General features: G+C 44.4%; 1 protein-coding gene across 2 annotated transcripts in view; it reads right to left on the bottom strand.

Annotated features, from left to right (window-relative positions):
• The window catches only part of COL5A1 (collagen type V alpha 1 chain), a 264470-nt gene that overhangs the window by 148048 nt on the left and 88502 nt on the right, over window positions 1–27920 (bottom strand). For both annotated transcript variants that reach the window (XM_087943851.1, XM_087943852.1), the window contains exons 5-6: window positions 4119–4250; window positions 1128–1286 (exon numbers count right to left, since the gene is read on the bottom strand). In XM_087943851.1, the coding sequence (XP_087799977.1) occupies window positions 1128–1286; window positions 4119–4250 (291 nt within the window). The remainder of the gene's footprint in view (window positions 1–1127; window positions 1287–4118; window positions 4251–27920) is intronic.

Here is a 27920-nt window from a genome sequence, read left to right as displayed (position 1 = left end):
TGGACTTTGGCAAAGATCTTGATGGATGGAATGGAATCCAGAAAGCCTGGTGAACCATTTGCAGCTCAACTTACACCTAGCTGAATTAAGTCAGAATTACTTTGAGTCTCTTTCTCAGGCTTTCTTCAGGAATCTTTTCCTGTTTCCTCCTCCAGGTTCCTGGAATCTGTTAGAGCAGTGGCCCCCAACCTTTTTTGTGCCACGGCCCGGTACCGGCATCACAAAATGATCCGCGGCCCGGTACCGGCATCAGCACACATGACAAGGCAAAGCGAGCCGAGCGACCCCAAAGCAAGAGCCCCCTTTTTCGGCTTCATTTGTTCAACTAGAACCCATCCAACAAAGTGGAAAACTTGTCCTTCCACTAAATCCAAATTAAACTTGTTTTCGCTCAGTTTTTTCTTTAACAGCGGCACCCCATCTGACCCCCAACTCACGGTGCTTACCCACCCGCTTGCCTTGCAATGAAAAGATTCTCCCGCAGAAGCGGCGCAGCCGACTCCTGATATCCTCCTACACGGCCGTTTGAATTTAATCTCGCGCCTGGAGGTCATGTGAGCGACACGGCCCTGCCCGATTAGTGCAGCCGGGAGCTTGAAATTAGTCAATCAGGAAGCAACAAAATGTTACTCAGCTCACTCTTTCTGTCCAGGGCTCAGCAGCCTGTGTGGTTCTTTTGAAAATGCATGCCGGCTGTTACCATTCCCCGCCCCCACTTCCCTCAGGGCTAACCGCCCAGATTGGCTATTTTTGCATATAAAGTTTTGCGTCTGCCTATATCCTGGTCCTACCTCTCTCTTTTTTTTTTGGTTCTGTAATTTGTGAGTTCCTTTTTGGGGGAACGAATGCCTGCTGTAGCAGAACTCTTTGCAGTTCATTTTTCGTATTTTCATTTTGGGAGAAAGGAAAGAAGAAAAATAGGAGTCTTTAAAAAAAACTTTCTCATCAAAACAAGATGGCGGCGCCCAGCAAACCAGCGGACCAGTAGAAAATGTTCCATGGACCGGTACCGGTCCAGGGACCGGTGGTTGGGGACCCCTGTGTTAGAGGCCCCATCACAACTTCCCTCCCACCGGACCCACAGAGACCCACTGGTCCACCAGCCCCTCCCTCTCGCTGTCCTTTACCTTGGTGGTGTCAATCACTTCTCTGGCTACTTCATCAGTTTCCACAGGTTGGGCGGTGGTTGGGGTCGCTTTGCCTGTCTCGTCCAGATCCTCATAGTAGGGGTATTCGTAATAGTAAGTTTCTCCTTCAACTTCCAAGTTCTCGTTCCCATCTGGATACTGTGAAGCAAGGAAAGTGAATGAAATGGCGACATGCATCATTACAGGAAACCCTTAAAACTGTGGAATTCACTCCCAGGACCCAGAGAAGGAAGGCCGCTGGCTTGGCAGCTGCTAAAGGGGGAACTAGCTACACCCACAGCGGACAGGCCTAGCAAGTACTTCTAGTCTGAGGCCAACTCCAACAATAAGCATATTTCAGATTAACAGGGTTGGAAGGGACCTTGTAGGCCATCTAGTCCAACCTCCCACCCAAGCAGGAGACTCTACACCGTTTCTGACAGGTGGCATTCCAGTCTCTTCTTGAAAGCCTCCAGTGATGAAGCTCCCACAACTTCCAAAGGCAACGTCTGTTCCATGGGTTGGCTGCTCTCCCTGTCAGTAAATTCCTCCTTATTTCCAGGTTGAATCTCTCCTTGATCACTTTCCATCCATTGTTCCTTGTCTGGCCTTCGGGTGCCTTGGAAAACAGCTTGACATCTTCCTCTCTGGGGCAGCCCCTCAAATATTGGAAGATGCTCTCCTGTCTCCCGTGGTCCTTCTCTTAAATGCAACTTCTCAAAAATGTAACTTATACGTTATACTAGCTATCCACGGAATCCCTGTGAATCCAACGTCATCATTGCTCACAGAAGCTGCCCGCCTAGCGGTTCTCTGTGTAAGATGCACTCTTCTGGGGTTTTCTCCTCCCAAACAATCTCCAAGGCCCGTCTCTGCACCACAGTCAGGACTCTTCAGTTTTGAATGCAGAAGAAAACGATAATCCAATTTCTCTTTTCTTTTGCTGCATGTGGGCAAAGAGGCTCACCCAGTTGGTAGACTTTGGAGCTAGGAGGGCTCTGGGTTCATTTTCTGAAGTCCAAGGGAAAGTTACACAAGGTTCAGGGCATAAAGACAGCAGCAGAGATGATGAGCATCATGGCTGTTGCTTGTTAGAAAATGAGAAACTTCTGGGGGTGGGACAGGGTCACTCAAAATTACCACTGAACGTAAATTCACCAAAGCAATTTGGTGAATTACTTGGTGAGTAAGATGAGCTGTCTTGCTTTACTAGAGAGCCATTCCCACCCTTGCTTAAAGATACACACTTGAAATGAACACTGCAGGTTAGGGCTAGGGTTAAGGTTAGGGTTAAAGCAGGGGTGGGATTCAGCCAGTTCGGGCTGGTTTGCACGAACCAGATATTAAATTTACATCTGGTTCGCTGAACCGGTAGTTGAACCAACTGGCTGGCCCGCCTGCTCCGCTCCACCTCACGCGGCCCGTTTTGGATGTAGGTAAGTGCAGGGTCTGCATGGAGGGTCTGGGAGGATGAAAAACGGCTCTCCCGGAAGTTCCAGAAGGTCTGGAAACAGGCCCATTTCTGGTTTCCGGAAATGGGCCTGTTTCCGGAAATGGGCCTGTTTCCGGATTCCAGAGGGCCTCCGGAGCCCGGGGGAGGCCGTTTTTGCCCTCCCAGAGGCCTGAGGAAAGCCTCCAGACTCTGGGGAAGACGAAAAATGGCCCTCCCGGAAGTTCCAGTAGGCCACGCCCACCATGGCCACACCCACCCAGCAACTGGGCAGAGAACCAGTTGTTGAGATTTTTGAATCCCACTCTGGGTTAAATTTAGGGTTAGGGTTACAGCCAGGATCCCAGTGTAGGCTTTCTAAGGGAGCATGCAACTGAACTTCTCCACGGAAGTCCCAAGAGATGCTGGATCAGCTTGCATGAGTCTGCTTATCTGTTACACATGGACATTAACCAGCCCAGGCCTCTCTTGTATATATCAAGATGACTAAAAGGGCCAATTAAGCCGCTGCTTCCGCTGGGCAAAGGCCTTCCATCCACTCCCATATCTGTGAATGTCTCACTACTCCAGGTCTTCTGTTGTTGTTTTTTGTAGACGGGTGTAAGTTTGGGTAGGACAACATTTTGCATGGTTGTTGTTGTTTTCTACTTATTTCTGAACTGTATTCATGGGTCATAATTATCATTGGTATTCTTTAAAAAAATATTTTTTTAAAAAAATCTCTTTATGGGACACAATCCATGTTTATTTAAACAGGGTTGTGTTAAACACCACAACTGAGACTGGGTCTTTTCTGTCTCCCTTTCTATAACACTCTGTCTACATGCGTGTGTGTGTGTGTGTGTGTGTGTGTGTATTTGTTTCTCCACCAGATACACACCAGGGTCCTCTCTGCAGACCTCTGCCATGTGCCAGCCGCCTTCCCTTTTTTTTAATTATAAAAAGTTTTTTTTATTTTTAACAACAAACATAGACAAATACAAACATAAAACAACAAAATAAAACCATCTTTCAATTGTACAGTCTGTCGGTTGGTACATAATTCTTGTGTATAACATATACATAGTCTTTTCCTCTTCAATTTAAATTTACATTCATATTACCTTAATCAACTTTCCATGTCATATTGTATTATCATTAAATTTTAGTTCCAAATCCACATTATCCTTTAGAGCAAATCTCAATTCTTACCAATTTTAATACATATTAAGAGTCATTCTATAAGAATCAATTATAACGTATCATTACTGTTAAATTATACTTCAATTTTCCACGTTTCCATCTAACCATTGGTAAAATAAATCCCACATCTTAAAATATTCTTTTTCTTCTTGCTCTCTAATTGCCAATGTTAATCTACTCATTTCTGCACATTCCATTATTTTCTTAATCCCCTCTTCCTCTATCAGAATTTTCTCATTTTTCCAATTTTGCCAGCCCCCTTCCTAACTCTGCCCTGCCCAACTCAGCCCTCGCCTGTGGGTGGCAGGGAGAGATGAGGTCTGGCCGCCGCTCAGGCCCCCAGCCCCTTCCCCACTCACGTATTCGTCAGGGTTTGGGTCCTGAGAGTGAGGCACATCTGGCACAGCTGTGTCACAATCGGGGCTGTAGTGTTCACAGTAATCGTAGGCGGCTTGATGGTCCGAGACGATGAGCAGTTGCTGGATGTCACCCTGTGGGGGGAAGAGACAGACCACAATGACAGGAGCCCCACCTGATCTCACAGAGGCACCCCCTCCCTTAAAAGAGGAACCCACCCCACTGTTTTCCTGAATGTTTTCAATGGGAAGAGACCGGAATTCCCGCAATTCAGGAAATGTCGAGGGAGCACCCACAAAAATCCCGCCATGCTGTGTGATCTCTGCTGTCTGTTCCAGTTCTCTGTGTCTATGAGCCTCGGTGGCGCAGAACTGGTTAGAGCGCAGTACTGCAGGCTCCTTCTGCTGCCTGTTGGCTGCCTGCAATTTTGGGCAGTTCAAATCCCACCAGGCTCAAGGCTGACTCAGCCTCCTATCTTTCCCAGGTGGGTAAAATGAGGGTAAGAGGCCGACTCTGTAAACTGCTTAGAGACGGGCTGTAAAAGCGCTGTGAGGTGGAATATAAATCTAAGTGCTATTGCCATCTATCTCACAGAAGTCTATCTATCTATCTATCTATCTATCTATCTATCTATCTATCTATCTATCTATCTATCTATCTATCTATCTACCTACCTACCTACCTACCTACCTACCTACCTACCTACCTACCTATCTATCTATCAGCCATGGTGACACAATGGTGAGAATGCAGTATTGCAGGCTAACTCTGCCCATTGCCAGTAGCTCGATCCTGACTGTCTCCAGGCTGACTCAGCCTCCCATCCTTCCGAAGTGGGTAAAATGAGGACCTAGATTGTTGGGGGCAAGAGGCTGACTCTGTAAACCGCTTAGAAAGAGGTGTAAAAGCACTGTGAAGCGGTATATAAGTCCAAGTGCTATTGCTATGTAAAACTGGACCCCTAAATGACCCCTGGCATTTCTCTACACTTCACACACACACACACGTGCACACCCCTACCCTTCTTTTCAATTGCCACTTTACTTTAGAAATTTTTAATTTTTAACAAACAAAAACAATGGACATAGAGACTGACATTTATAGTGAGTTGCAAAATATGACGTAAGTTTGATCTTATGCCCACAGAAGACCTAAACTATATATGTATCAAATGGAAATCATATGAATCACTAGAAGAAAAAGTAAAGGGTCTAGAAGCAAACTCTAACTATTCTAAAACTCAGTGAACAAAGTGAGAATTCCCAACCTGAACAAGAAGATTACACCAAAATTAAACACAATGGGGAGCAAGCAGCTTCTTTTAAAAAAATGACCCCATATATGAACAAAAGGAAGAAAACCAATATTGAACACAAGAGGGAATAAACAGCTTCTTTCTAAAAATGACCCTTTATATGACCCTAAAGAGGAAAACCGATGGAAACATGTCACTTTTAGAAGAAATTAGCCACCAAGAGCAAAGCCCCTACTGTATTCCCCCTAGCCCCTTTCAGTGAAGCCCCTCTGGAACTGAACAATCGTTTTCATAGCTTCGCCCTGGAAGAAAATATACAGGCACTCACAAAAGAGCATCCATCTATAGTCTCTTAAAAAGAAGTATGACCCAGCATTCCTGTGACAGGAAGAAAAGTATTCCAGAAGGGGAAAAAGGCGAATATTGGTGATAGGATTATTTTGATAGATTACTTTGGGGGACAGAAACTATAGTCTGCAGACCAGGCAGTCAATCCAGGGAGGTATGTTGTCATCTCCCTGGAGCAAAAATTAAAAATGTAACTGAGAGCGTTACTAAAATAATCAACCCCACAGATTATCACCCCTTTCTTTCCCTACATCTGGGGACCAATGACACAACAATGAATCTCAAAACAAGTTTTAGAGATTGTGAACAGCTAGGGAAGAAAGTTAAAGAATTAGGAGCCCAGGTAGTGTTTCCATCTATACTTCCAACAAAAGGGCAACATCCAATGAGGATTTGAGAAACTAACCACAGGCTTAAAAATTGATGTCACCAACAGAACTTCAGCATCCTAGAGACCATGGTCTGCACTGCCTACACAAAGGGTACTAGCAAGGGATGCACCTCACAAGAACTGGAAAGAATATATTCAGAAAAAGACTAGCTCATCTTATCAAAAGGGCTTTAAACAAAAATTGGGAGGGGGCAATCTTCAAGACCTTTACAACCTAATCCAGTCGTGGCTAACCTTTTGGGGCTCCTGTGCCAAAAATTGCACATGCCAGCACCCAGATGGCAATGCACGCAGCCCCACCACACACCCCTTGTGCATGCATGCACAATTCCCCCGCCACCGCCCCCTTCACTGCGGCTCCCAGCTGATTTTCGCCTGTTTAAGGCCTTTTCACTCTGCCAGAGGCTTGAGGGAAGCCTCTGCAGGCTCAGGCTGGGCCATTTTGTCACTTTCTGTTTTTTCCGAAAATACCAGAAGTGATAAAACAGGGCTAGTTTTTCCAGAAATACAGGAAGTGACAAAATGGACCTATTTTTTGGCCTACAAAGCCTGCAGAGGCTTCCCTCAAGCCTCTGGCAGGCCAAAAAAGGCCTGAAAATCAGCTGGGAAGCACGCACATGCACAGTGAGGTAAGTTTGCCTGGGGCCCACATGCCCGCACAAATGGCTCTGCTTGCCACCTGTGGCACGTGTGCCATAGATTTGCCATCATGGACCTAATCCCAAGCAAAAATCACTAGATAACCAATCATATAAAGAGGTAGGGAGTAAAGAGAAGAAGGAGGAGGAGGAGGAGGAGGAGGAGGAGGAGGAGGAGGAGGAGGAGGAGGAGGAGGAGAAGAAGAAGAAGAAGAAGAAGAAGAAGAAGAAGAAGAAGAAGAAGAAGAAGAAGAAGAAGAAGAAGAAGAAGAAGAAGAAGAAGAAGAAGAAGAAGAAGAAGAAGAAGAAGAAGAAGAAGAAGAAGAAGAAGAAGAAGAAGAAGAAGAAGAAGAAGAAGAAGAAGAAGAAGAAGAAGAAGAAGAAGAAAAGGAAAAACATAATGAAGTAGAGAGTGATAGAAAGGATGGAAATCCCAAATAAAAGGAGAAGATATAATAAACACATCCAGGAACCATAAAGGACTCAAATGCTCAAAGTTCAGGGAACAGGGTGAAAAAGAACAACTAAGATGATTAAAGGGCCGGAGACTAAAACATATGAAAACGGCTGCAGGATTTGAGTTTGGTTAGTCTAGAGAAAAGGTCTAGGGGAGACATGATGTGATGACCCAGGGTGGGATACTAAATAAACACAGTCACAAAAACAAGTGAAGCCCCTTTTATTCCTTCACTTTGCTTCAAAGCTCCAAATATCCTTAACTGGAAACAAAAAACTCCCCCACAAGCAGTTATGAAAAGGAGGAAATGCTGTTTAAACTAAAAATGCCTAGAAATTATAAAGAGTAAAAGCGACACAAACCACACTGAAGCAATTAAGGGAACCAGGCAAGATTAGGGCTTGAAGATGTCCACAGATATTGGAACACACACTGGGAAGGACGGCAAACTCAGAGAGGAACGACAGACTAGAGATATTTCCATGCTTTGTTTCCAGCACTGGCCCATACGCATGTCCATCCTTTTAACCAGTTCTCACTACTGCAGCCCATGAAGAGGATCAAGGCCCTTTCCTCCCCCGTAGACCATGCCATTCACGTCTCTCCCTTATCCTCTCCTCCCTGCATGCCTTAGGATGGAGAGGGGATGGGCCTGGGTCTTCCTCTGACTGCCCAGCTGGCTTCTGCCCTTCCCCAGCCTCCTCCACAACCTCCGGAGCCACACTTCCACTCCCTGTTGGCTGTTCCTCCTCTCCCTCGGAGTCAGTCTCCAACGGGGGCATGACACATGATAGCAGTATTTTGGTATTTGAGGGGCTGCCACAAAGAGGGGGGCTCAACTTATTTTCCAAAGCACTGGAAGGAAAGACAAGAAGCAAAGGATAGAAACTAATCAAGGAAAGAGGCAATCTGGAATTAAGGAGAAACTTCCTAACAGTGAGGACAATTAACTAGTGGAACGGTTTTCGTCCAGAAATCGTGGCTGCTCCATCACAGAAAGATTTTAAGAAGAGACTGGAGAGTCCCTTGTCTGAAATGGTATGGGGTCTTACTGCAGTTATTAAGTTAGTAACGTGGTTGTTAAGTAAATCTGGCTTCCCCATTGACTTTGCATGTCAGAAGGTCACAAAAGAAGATCACCTGACCCTGGGACACTGAAACGGTCAAAAATAGGAGTCAGCTACCAAGCATCTGAATTTTGATCATGTGATTATGGGGATGCTGCAATGGTCATAAAGCGTGAAAACTGTCATAAGTCACTTTTTTCAATGCCACTATAACTTTGAACAATTACTAAACAGTTTTAAGTTGAGAACTACCTGTATTGTTTTGTTGCTCTGCGTGTACATGGAGAACTTCTGCACTGGAGACAAATTCCTTGTGTGTCTACTCTATTCTGTTCATTTATGAAAAGATGTTGAGACTCTAGAAAAGGGGCAGAGAAGAGCAACCAGGATGATTAGGAGATTGGAGACTAAAACATACGATGAACGGTTGCAGGAACTGGGCATGGCTAGTCTAGGGAAGAAAAGGACCAGGGGAGACAGGAGAGCAGTGCTCCAACATTTGAGGGGCTGGCATAGAGAGGAGGAGGAAGGGGTCTAGCTATTTTCCAAGGCACCCAAAGGCCAGATAAGGAATAATGGATGGAAACTGAACAAGGAGAGATTCAACCTGAAAAGAAGGAGATATTCTCTGACAACGAAAGCAATCAACCCATGGAACAGAAGTTGCCTTCAGAAGTTGTGGGAGCTTCATCCCTGGAGGCTTTCAAGAAGAGATTGGGCTGCCATTTGTCAGAAATGGTGTAGGGTCTCCTGCTTGGGTGTGGGGTTGGACTAGATGACCTATAAGGTCCCTTCCAACTCTGTTAACCTGTTTAAATCTATTAAATCTTCATGATTTTCTGTTCTTGCAAACTCTCCCCATGTCCACTGTGTCTGCTTTGTATGTTGTTCTCTAAAGCTTCTGCCTCTGTCTGTTTCAGGATCTTAGCTCCAAATAACCCTAACTTCCCTTCCTCTCGGCTCATTCACTCTTCTTTCCTGCACTGTGACTCCATCCTTTTCCTCCTGCCTGTGTGACCAAGCTGGAGATCCAGATCCCCCCCCCCTGCCTTTGCTGTCCCTCCCAGGCATGTGGGCTTGTGGGCTGGAAGGCAGGGGGAGAGCTCTGCCAGCTGATGTTGTTTGCATTGTAAGTTGGAATTTGTTTTTGGCGGCCTCATACCGTTATTATTTGGACTGTTGCTCTAATTGTTGGTTTTAACTTGTGCGCTGCTTGGAGTCACTGCTGTGAGATAGGTGGCCAGATCAATTGTGCAAACAAACAAAGCAAAATCCCCAGGATGGATTTCTTTTGTGTACAGTATTTACTAATAAAGGCTTCTTTAGGGAGGTCATAATACAGGGGAAATTGACTTGAGAGAGTGTCCTAGTTGTCTTATATCATCACCCGTTACAATCACTTCCAAAGCCAAGAAGTTGGCCAAACTTCTCCCCTTGCAACAGTTAGTTCAACTCATCATAAGGCCATTAACTCTCTCTCTCTCTCTCTCTCTTTCTTTCTTTCTTTCTTTCTTTCTTTCTTTCTTTCTTTCTTTCTTTTTTCTTTCTTTCTCCAGGCATTCAGAGAGGAAGAGATAATCCTTTGTACATTTGAAGGGGTGTTTCTTGATGAACCAACTAATATTAGAAGTTTGTTCTCATTACAACATCCCACCCTATACAGGCAAACAGGCTTTTGCCCACATGCCAAAATAAGTAATTTCTCTTCCTTTACGTGTATGCCAAATATTTCAAAACAAAACAAAAGCAGTTGCCTGATTTCCCCACAAGTTGACTGAACTGTGATTAGAAAATGAGAGAACGCACAACAGCGTCTCCTGGGAAGCACCGTTTCCTGGGTCAGGGCTGGAGACTATGAGTAGCTTGGCAAGAAAGTTAAGGAGTCAGGAGTACAAGTGCTGTTTTCATCTGTACTCCCTCCCCCCTCCAAAAAGTCCAATATCCAATGAGCGAACAAAGCATTTTAGAAATGAACTAAGGGTTCAGAAATAAGGGTTGGTAGTAACGTCACGAGAACTTCACATTCCTAGACCACAATCTACCCTACCTCCAGGGGCGGGATTCAAATTTTTTAACAACCGGTTCTGTGCAATGGCTAGGTGGGCGTGGCTAGTGGGCATGGCCATGTGACTGGATGGGCGTGGCTTTTTTGCAGCACCTCATCCCCCCGTATTCTGTTTTTGGGCCTCCTGGGCCTCAGGGAAGCCTCCTGGGTGAAGAAATAAGACAGCGAGAGGTTTAGCAATAAAAATAAAATAAAATGGCAATTAGGAAAAGAATGAGGGAATATGTAAATATGTAAATATACCATGGAGAAGATTGATATGTAAGGATAAAAGATATTGATTTATAGCAAGAGTAAGATGTAATGGTATAGGAATAAGTAAATACATATACTGAAAAATGTGAGGAGATGCAAAAGATGTCTTGATGTTGATAACAATGTATAAAGTTTTATTTTATGTTTTTAAAATTTGAAAACTTAATAAAATTTATTTTTAAAAAAAGACAGCGAGAGGGATCCCAGCACAGCTGATCATCGGGAGGAAAAAAAGAAGAAATACCCCAAGGACTGACTGGGCAGGGAGGGGAGGGGCGAGTGGAGAGGGAGGGGGTCAGCCAGGGACACAATTTGCCGGTTCTCTAAACTGCGCAGAATCGTAACAACCGGTTCTATAGAACCAGTCCAAACCGGTAGAATCCCACCCCTGACTACCTCCATGAAAAAGGGCTTCTGGCAAGGGATGGGCTGCACCTCACAAGAACCAGGAAAAATGTATTTGGAAAATGACTGGCTTAGACTTCCGGTTAGAGCTTCTTCGGCGACAGACTGAAACCTCATCTCTCCGAGGCTTCGATCCGTGCTTGCAGCTGGAGCGCCCCAAGCTGGCTGGTTTCGGGGCTAAGCCACCCCGTAGAGGTGGTGAAGAGGGGGGAGACTGCCTGCAGGGTCAAGGAGAGCCGCATCTCTCCTCCCCAGCTGGCCATTACTCCCTTTCCCGAAGGCGGTTGTAGCAGTGGTCAGAAATGGCCACCACAAAGAAGAACTCGACTGGAAAAGAATGTGCAGGAGGAAGATAAGAAGAGAAAGTTTTGGTTGACCGGGTCAAACAGCAAAAGCAACAAATAAGCTACCCTGGAATTTAAACTTAACAACATTGTTCCCAAAGAAGATTTTTGAAGCTGCGAAGGAGAGAGAGAAGGGAAAGGATTGGGTTTTTTTTCTTCCCTTCCTTATACTGACAGCTAAGAGACTTAAGCAAGAAACTGAAAAAAAAATCCACTTTGACATTAATAGGCATCTAAGCTGAAAATAAAAGTCAAAGGGATAATAAAGATTTCTGGACATTTAAAATTTTGTAAAAGCTGGAAAGGAGAAAAAAAAAAGAATAGAAGGGCAGGATCTGGAAAAATGAAGGAGACTGCCTGGAATTAAGGAATGGAACTGTAATTAAAAGGAATTTACAGTGAAATCTTAACAAGATTCCTCAAAGATACATTTTAATGGAAACTTGGTAACAAAATAATAGAACCCCAGGAAGAGAAAGTGGAAAAAAAGAAGCAAGTAGAAACAGCCTTGGATTATTTGGATTACTTGGTGATTTTTGGTTTTTGCATCTAGATGACTAAAATTAACTGGGTGGTTGTTTAAAAGGTTTAAAATGGTATCACTCTTAGAAGAACTGAAAACAGAACTTAAAAAATGGAAAGAAGATGCACAAGAAGGGAGAAGTTCTTTTGGCTTCGTGTTTCAATTCTTAGAAATGGAGATCTGGAACTATGAGAAGCAACAAGAAACGCTTGCAGAACAAGAAGATTGGGACAAAGAAGAAGCCATCTTTAATGATCAAATAATTTTAAGTGGGGGAAAAAAAGAAAAGGGGGGAAAGAGAGTGAAAGGTTTAAGATTAGAAAAAACAATCAAAAAGAAGAAGAACAATTTGAAAGATAAGTATAATATTAGAAAGCAATAGAAGAGGGGATTACAGATGAGAGAGTTAGAAGTAGAGAGACGAGGGGTAAAAAGGAGAGGGAGAAGAAGAGGGGGAAGGCAAGGAAAAGAAGTTGTAAAAGACAGAAACAAGAAATGGAGAAACAGGGAAAAGATATAAGGATTGTAACCATAAGTTTGTTTAGAGATAATAGGTGAAAATTTAATTGTAAAAGGGATTCTGCAAAGGTACATAAGATAGCTTTGTTATATTACAAATAGAAATAACTTTAGAAAATATGATGATGGATAAAATATTTATTGTAATGCAGTGGGATGTTTGTTAATAAATAAATGAATTAAAATGATTGAGAGAATTAAAAGGGAACATTTTTAATTATTATTAATGATTTATAAAAATATAAGTGAGAAATATGGAAAAAAAAGAATTAACTATGGAAAGTTTATAAGTGTTCCCAAGGAAGTATGATATTCAATTGAAAAGAAATGTTAAAGATGTTAAGATTTTAATGCATATTAATGATAGAATTGAATTGGAATGGAATGTATTTTATTTACATATATATATATATATAATTTTTTCTTTTTAAGAATATAGTGTCTATTTTAAGAATGTACCAAGCAGAATTTGATTGGAAGTTATGTATTATATTGAACGCTATAATCTTAAAGCTATACATTGAAACTTAAATAAGAGCTTGAATGGATAAAATTAAAGGATATAAAGGTGTCATACTCTAATTGGTAACTACAGGGAAAAATTTGCTTAATAAGAAAAGATAATGTGAACTTGTAACAGGACAGGCAAAAATATAAATATAATGATTTGAATTGAATTGAGATAATTAAAACAAAGTTGAGAAAATTAGAAGAGGGGAAAAACTATGTAGAAAATATAAAATGGTAATAAGATATGGAATAGAATATAAAAATGAGCATGAAATTGAGTTTTGTGTCTGTATGAAGAAGTGATAACCTGGGACCACGCTATTTTCAAAAAAAGATGTTTTATTTGTATTTTGTTTTTGTGAAAACCCAAATAAAATTTTCAAAAAAAGAAAAGAAAAGAAAATGACTGGCTCAGCTTATTCGAAAAGCTTTAAACTAAAACCGAAGGGGGAGGCTAACCAATCTTTAGGGTGTTTAGGATCTAATCCCAAGCCTAAACCCAACGTTAATCAATCAAACAAGGAGATGGGGAGCCATGGGAAGGAAGAAAAATTCAGATACAAAGTAGGAGATGTAGGAAGCGTACCCTCTGCCAGACATAAAGAACTTAGATGACTAGACACTAATGCTCAAAGTCTGAGGAATAAACAGGGTGAACTTGAAGTACTAGTACATGATATAGTTGCCATTATCAAAACTTTGTGGGATGAAACTTATGGCTGAAATGTACTGATGGAAGGATATAAACCGTTCAAAAGAAATAGACCTAACAAAAGAAGAAGTCGAGTTGCATTATGTGTAAGAGATTAACAGATTAACAGAGTTGGAAGGGACCTTGTAGGTTGTCTAGTCCAAGCCCAGTCCAAGCAGGAGACCCTACACCGTTTCTGACAGATGGCATCCCAGTCTCTTCTTGAAAGCCTCCAGGGATGAAGCTCCCACAACTTCTGAAGGCAACTTCTGTTCCACTGGTTGATTGTTCTCACTATCAGAAAATTTCTCCTTATTTCCAGGTTGAATCTCTCCTTGTTCAGTTTCCATTCATTGTTCCTTATCTGGTCTTCGGGTGCTTTAGAAAATAACTTGACCCCTTCCTCCTCTCTGTGGCAGCCCCTCAAATACTGGAAGGCTGCTCTCCTGTCTCCCCTGGTCCTTCTCTTCCCTAGACTAGCCAGGCCCAGTTCCCACAACCGTTCATTGTCTGTTTGAGCCTCCAGTCCCCTCATCATCCTGGTTGCTCTTTTCTGCACTCTTTCCAGAGTCTCAACATCTTTTTTATAGTGTGGTAACCATCACTACATCTCTATAGAAATGCATAAAACCAAGGATGAAAGCCTTCTAGAATGCATATGGGTTAATATAAAAGGGGAAAAAAGAATAACATTGCCATCGATGTGTATTATAGATCACCCAACCAAGTAGTAGAAATAGAACTTTTTGCTAATCAGTTAACTAAATTGTAAGAAGCACACAATAGTAATGGGAGACTATAGCTACCCTGCTATCAACTGGGAGACAAACTCCGTATCAAGTGGGAGATTGAACAAGTTCCTGACTAACCTAGCTGACAACTGTTGTCCAAAAGGTAGAAGAGAGACCTAGAAGGGCTGCTAGGCTGAAATTAATCCTTACTAACACAGAAGAAATGACAGAGGGCATGGGAGTTGTAGGGACTTTGGGGGAGATTGACCATGTCATATTGGAATTCCATATAATGCAAACACAAGCAATAGAATATCGTCAAACCAATGTCTTAGATTTTAAAAGAGTTAAATTCATCAAATTTAGTTTAAGCTTGAGAAGGATTCCATGGATGAAAATCTTAAATTCAAGAAGCTTGAGAAACTGAAAAAATATGATTAAAAAAGGCCAGTCCAGCTGAATACCAGTGAAAAATAAAAATAAGAAATCCAAGAAGAAACCAGATGGTTGCACAAAGAACTATCTGAAACCTGAAAGGCAAAAAAGGTAATTATAAAAATGGAAAGAGGGGACCTTTTCTATCAATGGTTGGATGATAAAATACAATAATAGAATATTTAGAATTTTAGACAATAATGAATATATAAAAAGATATTTTTTCTTTTCTTTGTTATCTGATATCATATCTATAAAATGTTTTCAGGATAGATTTGGTATGATTACATGATTTGTTATAAAATAAACTAAGTAAATTATAGCTATCTCGTAAAGCATGAATGAATAAAATTATAGTCAAATGATTGTTTAATAGTGATACTAGGATATATAATTTCTGATTGATAATATGAGTTATTATGTGATGTAACTGTAATTGAGACTACGAAATGAATGCACAGAAACTGGTAAACCAACCAACACACTGTTTGTATATTTATGAAAGAAAGCTGGGTGTTTTTATGTTTTGTTTGTTTTGTTTGTTTTTAAAAACCAATAAAATTGTTTTTTAAAAAAATGGAAAGAGGGACACATAACTAAGGCAGAATACCAGCAGCATATAGCGTGAATGTAATATGAAAAAAGTCAATGGAACAATCAGTCTGCTAATGGGAGAAGAAGATGGCAAGGAAGTGACAGGCAGCAGGCAGAAAGCAGAACTGCTTAATTCATCCTTTGCATCTGTCATCACGCAAAAAGAAAAAAATAGCCCAACCTACTAAAAACAGAAGCATAAAAGGAATACAAATTAAAATAGGCAACAAAATAGTAAGAAAACACTTGGCCCCCTTCAAATCACCAGATGGATTATATTCCAGAGCTGGCAGGTGTGATCTTGGAACCACAACTTTCAAAGATCCTGGAGCACTGGGGAGCTACCAGAGGAAAAAGAGTCTTCAAAAGTGGGGAAAAACAGATCCAGAAAACTATAGACCAATTAGCCTGATATCAATACCTGGAAAGATCCTGGAAAAGATAATCAAACAATAGATCTGCAAACACCTAGAAGCAAGCAAAGTGATAACCAGAAGCCAATATGGGTTTATCAAAACCCCAAAAACATGGTTTTGTTTATCAAACAAAACTTGTTTCATTTTTTGACAAAGCAACTAAATTAATGGACCAGTGAAATGGTATAGATATGGTATACTCCAACCCTCTGCTTAGGCAAGAAACCCTAAAGCATTTCCGACAAAGGGTTATCCAATCTCTTCTTGAAAACTTCCAGTGTTGGAGCATTTACAATTTCTGGAGGGAAGCTGATTCTAACTGTCAGGAAATTCCTCCTTAGTTCCAGGTTGCTTCTCTCCTTGATTAATTCCCACCCATTGCTTCTTTTCCTGCCTTCAGATGCTTTGGAGACTAGCTTGACTCCCTCCTCTTTGGGGCAGCCCCTGAGATAGGGGAAGACTGCTACCATATCACCCCCAGTCCTTCTTTTCATTAAACTACCCATTCCCAATTCCTACAACCATTCTTTATAAGTTTTAGCCTCCAGTCCCCTAATCAATGTGTTGTTCTTCTCTGGACTCTTTCTAGAGACTCAACATCTTTTATATATATATATATTGTGGTGACCAAAACTGGACACAACATTCCAAGTGTGGCCTTACCAAGGCATTATAAAGTGATATCAACACTTCATGTGATCTTGGTTCTATCACTCTACTCATGCCACCTGGGACTGCTCTGGCTTTTTTGGCAGGTGCAGCACATGGCCGGCTCATAGTTAAGTGACTGTCCACTAGGACTCCAAGATCCCTCTCATAGTTACTACTATTGAGCCAGGTACCTTCTATACTATATCTGTGCAATTGGTTTTTCTTGCCTACATGTAGAACCTTTCTTTTCTCACCATTCAATTTCACTTTGTTAGATAGGGCCCAGTGTTCAAGCCGGTCAAGATCCATCTGGATCTTCTGGAGTGTTGGCTATTCCTGCCAGCTTGGTGTTGTCTGAAAATCTGATGAGTTCCCCTTCTAAATCATTGATGAAGATATTGGAAAACTACTGGGCCTACAACAGAGCCTTGGGTACCCCACTGTATACTTCCCTCCTTGTAGATGCAGTTCCTTTAAGAACTATATGTTAAGTGCGGTCGGTCAGCCAGTTATGAATCTATCTGGGGGTGAGGTCCTTTTCCTAGTCCCACCTGGGATGCAAAGAATTCCCAACCAAGTCTTAGGATCTCAGCAGAGTGGTTGGAAACAAGGGTGGCTGCAGATGATTAGAAAGATGATGATGCCATGAAGAACAAGACTCAGAGGTCTCTAAACTTGGCAACTTTAAGACTTGTGGACTTCAACTCCCAGAATTTCTCCTCCAGTCATGTTAGCTCAGGAATTCTGGGAATTGAAGTCCACAAGTCTTAAAGTTGCCAAGTTTGGAGACCTCTGAACAAGATATTCTCTCTCTTCTCTTCAGTCTTCTCACTTGAGCTCCTCCCTCACTGTCAACCTGTACATTCACACACACACACAGCTGCCTCATGGCTAAAGAAGTACATCACCTCCCACTGACATTCTCTTCTCCCAGGAAGGAATTTTGAAAGCAAATCTCTTGGTCAAACTAAATGAGAATTGGAAATACAGGAGCATTTCTCTGCCTGGTCTTCAATGTAATGTGAGCTGACTGGCTTTTTTTTTTTTTTTAGCTCCTCTAAATACAGGGGGACAGAATGAAATTAAAGGGGTGAATTCAAGGACATGTTTCTGTTGAGTTAAAATGGCTTCCCACAACCCTCATTACTACAAGAAAGCCTATGATGATCTTCATCAGAACTGGTAACTTCCCTTGGTGTCACTGGCCTGAGGAAGCAGCCATGAGTGGTTGCTTAAGTGGATGAGATAGCAAGGAAGAAAGGAGGGATGGCAGCCACCTTTCTTTTCTCAAAATAGCTCACTCATCGACCCTGCCAGATAACCAGGACTTAACCGGATGACCCACATTTAGTTCCTCAGCTTTGAGTGTTGATTTTCTCTAAAGGAGAGAGACAATCAGTTGGGGGTCATTCTCCAGATGCTGGTTCTTTACCTATTGACAGAATGCAGGAAGGGACCAACCATTCATACTTTGTGCTGCTAAATTTCATGCGGAATTCCTAGAAAAATAATCCACATTTAATAGGAAGGGAAACACTGCTGATCACATAACAATACGTTAAAGTTTTTGATAAGATGATGGAAATAAGGATAATTTTTTTTCTGACAGTGGAAGCAATCAACCCGTGGAACAGAAATTGCCTTCAGAAGTTGTGGGAGCTTCATCCCTGGAGGCTTTCAAGAAGAGACTGGGATGCCATCGGTCAGAAATGGGTGTATGGTCTCCTGCTTGGGTGGGGGGTTGGACTAGATGACCTACGAGGTCCCTTTCAACTCTGTTAATCTGTACCAGAATGTGAACAGAACAAAATAGAATAACGGAGCTGAAAAAGGACCTTGGAGATCTTCTAGTCTAGTCCCTGCTCAAGCAGGATTCCTGACCAGTGGCTGCCCAGCCTCCTCTTAAATCCCCCACTGATGGAGCGTCCAGAACTTCCGAAGGCAAATTAAGGGTTCTTCTCATTGTCAGGAAACTTCTAGGGTTGATCTCTCTTGGATAATCTTCCACCTGTTACTTCTTATCTTGCCCTCTGGTGCATTGGAGCAAAACTTCACCCTCTCTTCTCTGTGACAGCCCCTCAAGTATAGAAGGCTGCTATCATATCACCCCGAGTCTTTTTCTTTGGTAGACTAGTTCAGAGATCTTCAACCTCAACTTTAAGCCTGGAGGACTTCAACTCCCAGAATTCCCCAGCCAGCAAATTCTGGGAGTTGAAGTCCACCAAGTTGGCAAGGTTGGAGATCGCTGGACTAGAACACACCCAGTTCCTGCAACTTTTCATTGTATGTTTTAACCTCCAGTCCCCTGATCATCTTTGCTACTTCTTCTGTGCACTCCTTCTAGAATCTCAACATCTATTTTGGGTCAAGTTGACCAGAACTGGGCACAGTATTCCAAGTGCAATCTTATCATTGTGGTATAAAGCGGTAAGGTTCTGACCCAAATCTGGTTCCAAGAGAGTAAACACGAGACATAGGTACCAGCACAACCTTTTCATGTTTCATTTACACATCTGGTTCCTTCACAGATAAAAGGCTGCTTCCAACTAATTAGCTCCGATAAGAAAGAGCCTTGCCAAGTTTTTGCAAGGCTGCCAAGAACACCAGATAAAGTTACTAAACAGTAAATCAAAGAGTCTCCAAACACCAACTCAGATATTCTAACATCCACCAGGCCCATGTATCAAACTTCTTTGCCTCCTGCAAAGAACTGCAGTTTCTCAGCTGGCTTTTATTTTCTCAGGGAGGGGCAGCCTTACTCCCGAGTCGCCCGTGCTGCTGCAGCTGCTCTTTCCTTCGAGCAGCCCTGCTCACACACGCACTGAGCACAGGCTCCTCAGGGGCCTCTTCCTCACTGCTGCCAGCCTCCACCATCTCCGAAGGCAGCACTCCACTCCCTGATGGTCCTGGCCCCATCCCTGCATGCCACGCAGGCCTGTCCTCACCTGCTGCCGGCGAACCACAACAGGTAAACACTTCGCACGATCTTAATTCTATCCCTTTGCTGATGCAGCCTAGGACTTTTTTGGAATCTGCAGAAACACGGCTCATATGTAAGTGGTGGATCACTAGGACTCCTAGATTCCTCTCACAATTACTGTTGTTGAGCCAGGTACAACTATGGTATACCTGTGTCTGAGTGTAAAATTTTTACTTTTCTCATCCCTCAATTGCATGTTTTGGATAAGGCCCAGTCAGGGGTGGTAGCAACTGGTTCTCTTACCGATTGCTGGGTGGGCATGGCCTAGTCGGCCTTCTGCATCACCATGGTGGTGGTGGTGGGGTGTTTTCACCCTCCCCGTGCTCCAAAGGCTTTGCCTCAAGCCCCCGGGAGGGTGAAAACAGCCTCCCCAGGCTCCGGAGACCCTCTGGAGGCAGGAAACAGGCCTGTTTCTGGCCTTCTGGAGCCCCTGGGAGGCCCATTTTTTGCCCTTCCCGAGCCTCTGTGTATGCCCTGCACTTAACCTGGCATCCAAAATGGGCCACATGGGGACTCCTGGGAAAGGAGGAGAGGGCCGGGCCAGCCAAGGGTATGATTGACCAGTTGGTCAAGCCGGCCATTAAAAATGAGAAAATTAGCTATCAGTTCGGCCAAACCAGGATGAGTCAGTAGCAGCCCAGCCCTGGGCCCAAGTGTTCACAAGTCTGTTAAGATCCTTCTGAATCTCGAGGCGTCCCCAACCCCTGGGCTGTGGACCCCTGGGAACTGAGCTGCCAAAGCTGTGAGTGAGCAGGCGAAGCCTCCTTGACACCTGTGTGCAATTAGGTTGGTTCATTTGCACGTTCACATTTGCGCATTCATGAGTGGTGTGTTGGCCTAGGGGTGGAGCTCTCTCCTCACAATCAGGAGGCTGCGAGTTCGATCCTAGGTAGAGGCAGATATTGCTCTCTCTGGGCACGCTGAGAATGTATCTGCTGAATAAAACTCTGTACTGGCGACAGGAAGGGCGTCTGGCCAGTAAACACTCGGCTCCATTCAGTTGCTCAGACTCCACCCCACAAAGGATTATGGGGTCATTAAAAGGAGGTGATGATTTGTGCATTCACAGGACTTCAGTTGTGGGATTTAGGTTCCCCCTCCCAAGATCGAAACTGCTGAAGCCACTACCATCACCATCAGTCCATAGAGCCAAAAAACCCGTTTTAAAGTGTGGGCTATTCCCCCCAACTTGGTGTCATCTGCAAACTTGATGAGTTCCCCTTCTATGATCACCATCTCCTTTAAATGAACCCATAATCCCTTGTGGAGTGGCGTCTTGGCAACTGAATGGAGCCGAGTGTTTACTGGCTGGATGCTCTTCCTGTCGCCACTACAGAGTTATATTCGGTAGATATATTCTCAACGTGCCCAGAGAGAGAAATATCTGCCTCTACCTAGGATCGAACTCACAGCCTTCTCTAGGCCACCGTACCACTCCTGAGTTCTATCCTCTGATCTAAATAATTTATGAAGATATTGGAGAGTCCTGGGCCTAAGGCAGAAAGGTACCCCCACTGCTTACTTCCCTCCATGAAGATGTCGCTCCCTTTAGGACTACACACTGAGTGTGGTTGGTCAATCCGTTCTGAATCCATCTGGTGGTGATGCTGTCTATCCTACATTTTTCTACCTTACCAAGAAGTAGGTTGTAGTTTCCTTGGTCAGATGCCTTACTCACTTTATCAACTTGTATTTTAACATGCTCCTCAATTCTTTAGGTAGAAAAGGAAGAGAAATGTGCCTGGTTCAGCATGAAACTGTCTGGAACCAAGTCCTCTGGAGACAAATGAGAGCCGTCCACTATCCATGGATGCCTGGACCATGATCGGTCCGAGAGTAAAGATGCCCTGCAGCTGAGCTAAACTGCCATTCCCAGCCAAGTCGATCATGGCCATTTAAACTGTCCATCATAGAATCAGCCCAGAAGACCTGAGATAGTCTCAAGCAGAGAGGAGCAGAACCATCCCTCACTCCCTCTCAGTTCACACTTAAGCAAACTAATTCCCCAGACACCATCTTCTGCTTAACAAGTAAATATAGTTTTTGAACAGAATCCAGAAGAGGGACACCTAAGCAATGCAGTTCCCATGAAGTCCAAAGTAAACTGAGCTGGCCCTTGTCTCCTAGAGGATCCTCGTGGTTCAGCTGACAGATAAATGGTTGCACTTTTGCAAATGGGCTTCAGAGTACATCAATACACAGTGAAATACAAATAAATGAACCTATATTGGAACTGAACCTTTTTGCACATCTCTTTTTAGAGTGCAGATTAATTTGGGAATCCAATGGAGCAGACCCATGTATTGACAAAAGTGGCAGTATTTGGGTCTGGCAGAGGTACAGAGGGAGAGACAGAGGGAGAGGGAGGGAGGGAGGGGAGAGGGGGAGGGAGGGAGGGAGAGAGAGAGACAGAGAGATGGAGGGAGGGAGGGAGAAGAAGAGACAAAGAGACAGAGGGAGAGAAGGAGGGAGAGTGAGTGAGTGAGAGGGACAGAGAGACAAAGAGAGACAGAGGGAGAGAAGGAGGGAGGGAGGGAGAGGGAAAGAGGAGACAGAAGGAGAGAAGGAGGGAGGAAGAGGGATGGCAGGAGAGCAGAGAAACAGAGAGAGACAGGGGGAGAGGGAGGGAGGGAGAGGGAAAGGGAGAGAGAGGGAGGGAGGGGAGAGGGGGAGGGAGGGAGAGACATAGAGAGACAGAGAGATGGAGGGAGGGAGGGAGAAGAAGAGACAAAGAGACAGAGGGAGAGAAGGAGGGAGAGTGAGTGAGTGAGAGGGACAGAGAGACAAAGAGAGACAGAGGGGGAGAGAGAGGGAGGGAGAGGGAAAGGGAGAGAGAGGGAGGGAGAGACAAAGGGAGACAGAGGGAGAGAAGGAGGGAGGGAGAGGGATGGCAGGAGAGCAGAGAGACAAAGAGAGACAGGGGAGAGGGAGGGAGGGAGAGGGAAAGGGAGAGAGAGGGAGGGAGGGAGAGGGGAGGGAGGGAGGGAGGGAGAGACATAGAGAGACAGAGGAAGAGAGGGAGGGAGGGAGAGGGAAAGGGAGAGAGAGGGAGGGAGAGGGAGATGCTGCCATGCACACAGGCGGATTCTCTCTTGCAACAGAAGTGACATCTTCTCTACTTTATGCTTTGCTTCGTTGTCTTCACACACAGGTCTGGGCATTTCTTTTTGGCAGCTCCGCAGAGCATGGGATGCTCAAATAGCCTACAGACCTAGTATTATGTCCTGGTGGTCTCCCATTTAAGTATTAGCAGATGGGAGTCTGCTTTGCTTTTTTTCAAGATCAGTTAAAATTGGCTTCTTCGTTGGCATAAACCTGGATCCTCCTAGGATCTCCTAAGGCTATTTTGGTTTTGTGGCTCCGCACAGTGAGCAAGCAAAGGGGGGGAATCCGGTCTCTTTGGATCCAGGGAGCCAAACCCAAGCGCTCTTCTGTCTTGCCCATCCAGACCCTCGCAGCCTCGAGGTATCCAGTTAGCCCCCGAATGGCATCACCTGCCCAGCCAAGGGTGCAAATGGGTAACTGGGTATCATCACTGTACTGATAATATTGCATCTCTTGAATGACCTCACTCCGTGTAATATATCCCCAAGACTCTTGTTCATCAGCTCCCTCTACAGGGAAATGGGACCCGTTAAATAGTCCGTCCTCGGAGACTAAGGGATCCAAATGGGCTCCAGGAGAAATTGAGGGATATATCCCTGAAGGTTTGCTGCATGGTCGTGCCCAAGTCTTAGTAATGGCCTGGAGCCAAAGGATGCTGAGGCTCTGGACACAACTGCACCTATGTGATCTCTCGTGACTCTTCACTCCCCTTGTTCCCTGTGCATTAGGGAGGAACTGAAGGTCCTGAAATGGGTCAGGAGATATCTAGAGCTCCACTGGAGAAAAACAAAGAATGATTTCGACTGAACATGTCATACAGCCGCTATTAAGGCTGATCTCATGGCAACAAAAGAGGCAAAACTGTTTCTCCACTGTTATTGTGTCTGAGCCACGGTGGCGCAGTACTGCAGGCTACCTCTACTGACTGCCAGCTGCCTGCAATTTGGCAGTTCAAATCTCACCAGGCTCCAGGTTGACTCAGCCTTCCATCCTTCCAAGGTGGGTAAAATAACGATCCAGATTGTTCGGGGCAAGAGGCTGACTCTGTAAACTGCTTAGAGGGGGCTGGAAAGCACTGTGAAGTGGTATATAAGTCTAAGGGCTGTTATTATCAATCTACACTGCTCAAAAAAATAAAGATCTGACTGAATGGAATATTCTTGTTAACTACTTTGTTCATTACATAGTTGAATGCGCTGACAACAAAATCACACAAAAAGTATCAATGGAAATCAGATTGAGCAACCCATGGAGGTCTGGAGTTTTGGAGTTACACTCAAAATTAAAGTGGAAAAAAACACTACAGGCTGATCCAACTTTGATGTAATGTCCTTAAAACAAGTCAAAATGAGGCTCAGTAGCGTGTGTGGCCTCCACGTGCCTGTATGACCTCCCTACAACGCCTGGGCATGTTCCTGATGAGGTGGCAGATGGTCTCCTGAGGGATCTCCTCCCACACCTGGACTAAAGCATCCCCCAACTCCTGGACAGTCTGTGGTGCAATGTGACATTGGTGGATGGAGTGAGACATGATGTCCCAGATGTGCTCAATTGGATTCAGGTCTGGGGAACGGGCGGGCCAGTCCATAGCATCAATGCCTTTGTCTTGCAGGAACTGCTGACACACTCCAGCCACATGAGGTCTAGCATTGTCTTGCATTAGGAGGAACCCAGGGCCAACCGCACCAGCATATGGTCTCACAAGTGGTCTGAGGATCTCATCTCGGTACCTAATGGCAGTCAGGCTACCTCTGGTGAGCACATGGAGGGCTGTGCAGCCCCCTAAAGAAATGCCACCCCACCCCATCACTAACCCACTGCCAAACCGGTCATGCTGGAGGATGTTGCAGGCAGCAGAACGTTCTCCACGGCGTCTCCAGACCCTGTCACGTCTGTCACATGTGCTCAGTGTGAACCTGCTTTCATCTGTGAAGAGCATAGGGCGCCAGTGGCGAATTTGCCAATCTTGGTGTTCTCTGGCAAATGCCAAACATCCTGCATGGTGTTGGGCTGTAAGCCCCACCTGTGGACATCGGGCCCTCATACCACCCTCGTGGAGTCTGTTTCTGACCGTTTGAGCAGCCACATGCACATTTGTGGCCCGCTGGAGGTCATTTTGCAGGGCTCTGGCAGTGCTCCTCCTGTCCCTCCTTGCACAAAGGCGGAGGTAGCGGTCCTGATGCTGGTTGTTGCCCTTCTACGGCCTCCTCCACGTCTCCTGGTGTACTGGCCTGTCTCCTGGTAGCGCCTCCATGCTCTGGACACTACGCTGACAGACACAGCAAACCTTCTTGCCACAGCTCACATTGATGTGCCATCCTGGATGAGCTGCACTACCTGAGCCACTTGTGTGGGTTGTAGACTCCGTCTCATGCTACCACTAGAGTGAAAGCACCGCCAGCATTCAAAAGTGACCAAACCATCAGGCAGAAAGCATAGGAACTGAGAAGTGGTCTGTGGTCACCACCTGCAGAACCACACACACTACTGAGCCTCATTTTGACTTGTTTTAAAGACATTACATCAAAGTTGGATCAGCCTGTAGTGTTTTTTTCCACTTTAATTTTGAGTGTAACTCCAAATCCAGACCTCCATGGGTTGCTCAATTTGATTTCCATTGATATTTTTGTGTGATTTTGTTGTCAGCACATTCAACTATGTAATGAACAAAGTATTTCATAAGAATATCCCATTCAGTCAGATCTAGGATGTCTTATTTTTGTGTTCCCGTTATTTTTTTGAGCAGTGAATATTTAATAAATAAATAACACTAAAGAAGAGCAGTGAGTATAAGGGGCACCTAAGGCTGGGCTTTCTCATCCCAACATCCACTGGAGTCAGCTACAGAGGAAGAGGAAGGAAGAGAACACCTACAAAACTGTGGCCCCCTCCCCTTAAACATTTAAAGTTGGTCCAGAAGGACTCCATGATCAGTGGCATCGAAAGGAGATCCAGGGAGGCCACAGTGATTGTAGCACCCCATCTGGAGCTCTGCAGAATCATCAGCAAACGCAACCAATGCTGTATGGATATTGAAACCTGGCCTGAACCACAACTGAAAAGGGTGTAGATCAGGGGTGTCCAACCTTGGCAACTTTAAGACTTGTGGACTTCAACTCCCAGAATTCCTCAGCCAGCTTTGCTGGCTGAGGAATTCTGGGAGTTGAAGTCCACAAGTCTTAAAGTTGCCAAGGTTGGACACCCTGGTGTAGATCATAAAGTTTTACTAAGACTATACCTAGAATACTGCATTTAGTTTTCAGGGTGTCCCCCGGCTTTCCCCAGTTGAATGGCAGTATCAGTCTAGGGATCTGACAGGTCACCACACTATAAAAACGATGCTGAGACTCTAGAAAGAGAAAGAAGAAAGAAAGAAAGAAAGAAAGAAAGAAAGAAAGAAAGAAAGAAAGAAAGAAAGAGAGAGAGAGAGAGAGAGAAAGAGAGGGGAGGGAGGAGGGAGGGAGGGAGGGAGGGAGGAAGGAAGGAAGGAAGGAAGGAAGGAAGGAAGGAAGGAAGGAAGGAAGAAAGAAAGAAAGGAAGAAAGAAAGAAAGAAGAACAACCAGGAGGATTAGGGGATTGCACATACAATGAATAAGATAAGATAAGATAAGATAAGATAAGATAAGATAAGATAAGATAAGATAAGATAAGATAAGATAAGATGAATTTATTGTCGTTGTGCTCAGGAACCTGAGAACAACGAAATAAGGTGCTCTTTCGCAACATACAACTAAACAACACCAAAAGATGTATACAAATAACAATATAAAACAAATTAAAACAAATAACAATTTAAAAACTGTACAACCAGGATATATGTGTTAAGACCACCAGATTCATAACTCTGCATTTAACCTGATCACAGCACTTGGGTAAAAGCTATGTTGAAATCTACTTGTCTTGGCTTTCAGCACTCTATATCATATAGTTACAGGAACGGGGCCTGGCTAGTCCAGTGAAGAGAAGGACCAGGGGAGACAGGAGAGCAGCCTTCCAGTTTTTGAGGGGCTGCCAGACAGAGGAGGGGGGGGTGTCAAGCTGTTTTCCAAAGCAAGTGACTGAAGTTAACTTTATTACACGCAACTATCTCGCCATTGCTGGAAATAGTTGCTCATCAACCCAGAATTTGATCTGATCAACGTAGCTCAGTCCCTGCCTTGCTCCATGATGGAGTGGGGGTGGGGAATGGAGGTACATTTGTCCTTCCCCTGGAGGGGAGATAGGAAATTGGGAACTTGTGTGCAGTTTGGAGAGACCAGAGCTCTGCTGGCGTTGTCCGGGAACGAGTTTCTGCTTTTTAAGGAACTGAGCTACCTTCCAGACCATCCTGGGTGGGTGGGGGGCGTTAATATAGCCCCTCCACCCCCATCTCAGACTGAGCCAAGCCAAACCAAGCCAAGCCAGGTCCAGGACATGAGAAATTCAAAAGCTGGGGAAACAGAATCCAAAATGTACAGACAATTCTAACATTTTCCAGCCTGCAAAAGTGCTTTGGTTTTGGTTTGGAAAAACAGTGTTTTTCCCCTCTCACTCCAAATTGTCCTCCTTCTGCTGTACCTCCCTCTCCAATCTGCTCCCTATTTATTTTCCCGTTTTTTTCTCTCTTTGCTCATTTCCATGGTGTAAAACCTGCTGGGTTTCCAGCCACCCTCTCAAGAAGATGGAGAGAGAAAGAGAGGAGGGGGAAAAAAATCATTTTCTAAAAAAAGGCCTGGCTGGCAAACACGAAAAACACAACGGTAAAGGGGGGAGAGAGAGTCCTCAAAGTCTTGGAGGAGGTGGGGGGAAATGTTGGAAATGGAATAAATTATGTGTTCTTTGGCTACTATCCCAGGATGGAGAGCTGGAAAAGGGGAACACAGATGCCTTCTTGGAAGAGTGTTTCAGCCGCAGGTAAACTACGTTGAAGCCCCTGTCACCATCTTGGCCAAACTACCCAGGAAGCTCTAAATCCCTTTTCAAGACCTCCCCCAAGTCATCACGGGGAAAAATGGGAGAAGCAGCAGTTTCAACGCTTGCCCCTTGGACCGGCACCAGAAGCTCACTGCGGCCCCTTCCTTTAAGCTGCCTTTCTAGCTTGATACAGATTAACAGAGGTTGGAAGGGACCTTGTGGGTCATCTAGTCCAACCCCCACCCCCCGCCCAAGCAGGAGACTCTACACCAGGGGTGTCCAACCTTGGCAACTTTAAGACTTGTGGACTTCAACTTCCAGAATTCCTCAGCCAGCAAAGCTGGCTGAGGAATTCTGGAAGTTGAAGTCCACAAGTCTTAAAGTTGCCAAGGTTGGACACCCCTGCTCTACACCAAGGGTCTTCATACTTGACAGCTTTAAGACTTGTGGACTTCAATTCCCAGAATTCCTGAGCTAACATGACTGGAGGAGGAATTCGGGAAGTTGAAGTCCACAAGTCTTAAAGCTTG

Source organism: Notechis scutatus, chromosome 15 (assembly GCF_049901735.1).
Source record: "Notechis scutatus isolate UNSWTSFEM ecotype Mainland chromosome 15, rNotScu1.2, whole genome shotgun sequence".
NCBI lineage: Eukaryota > Metazoa > Chordata > Lepidosauria > Squamata > Elapidae > Notechis > Notechis scutatus.
This window is presented reverse-complemented; position numbering and strand designations above follow the sequence as displayed.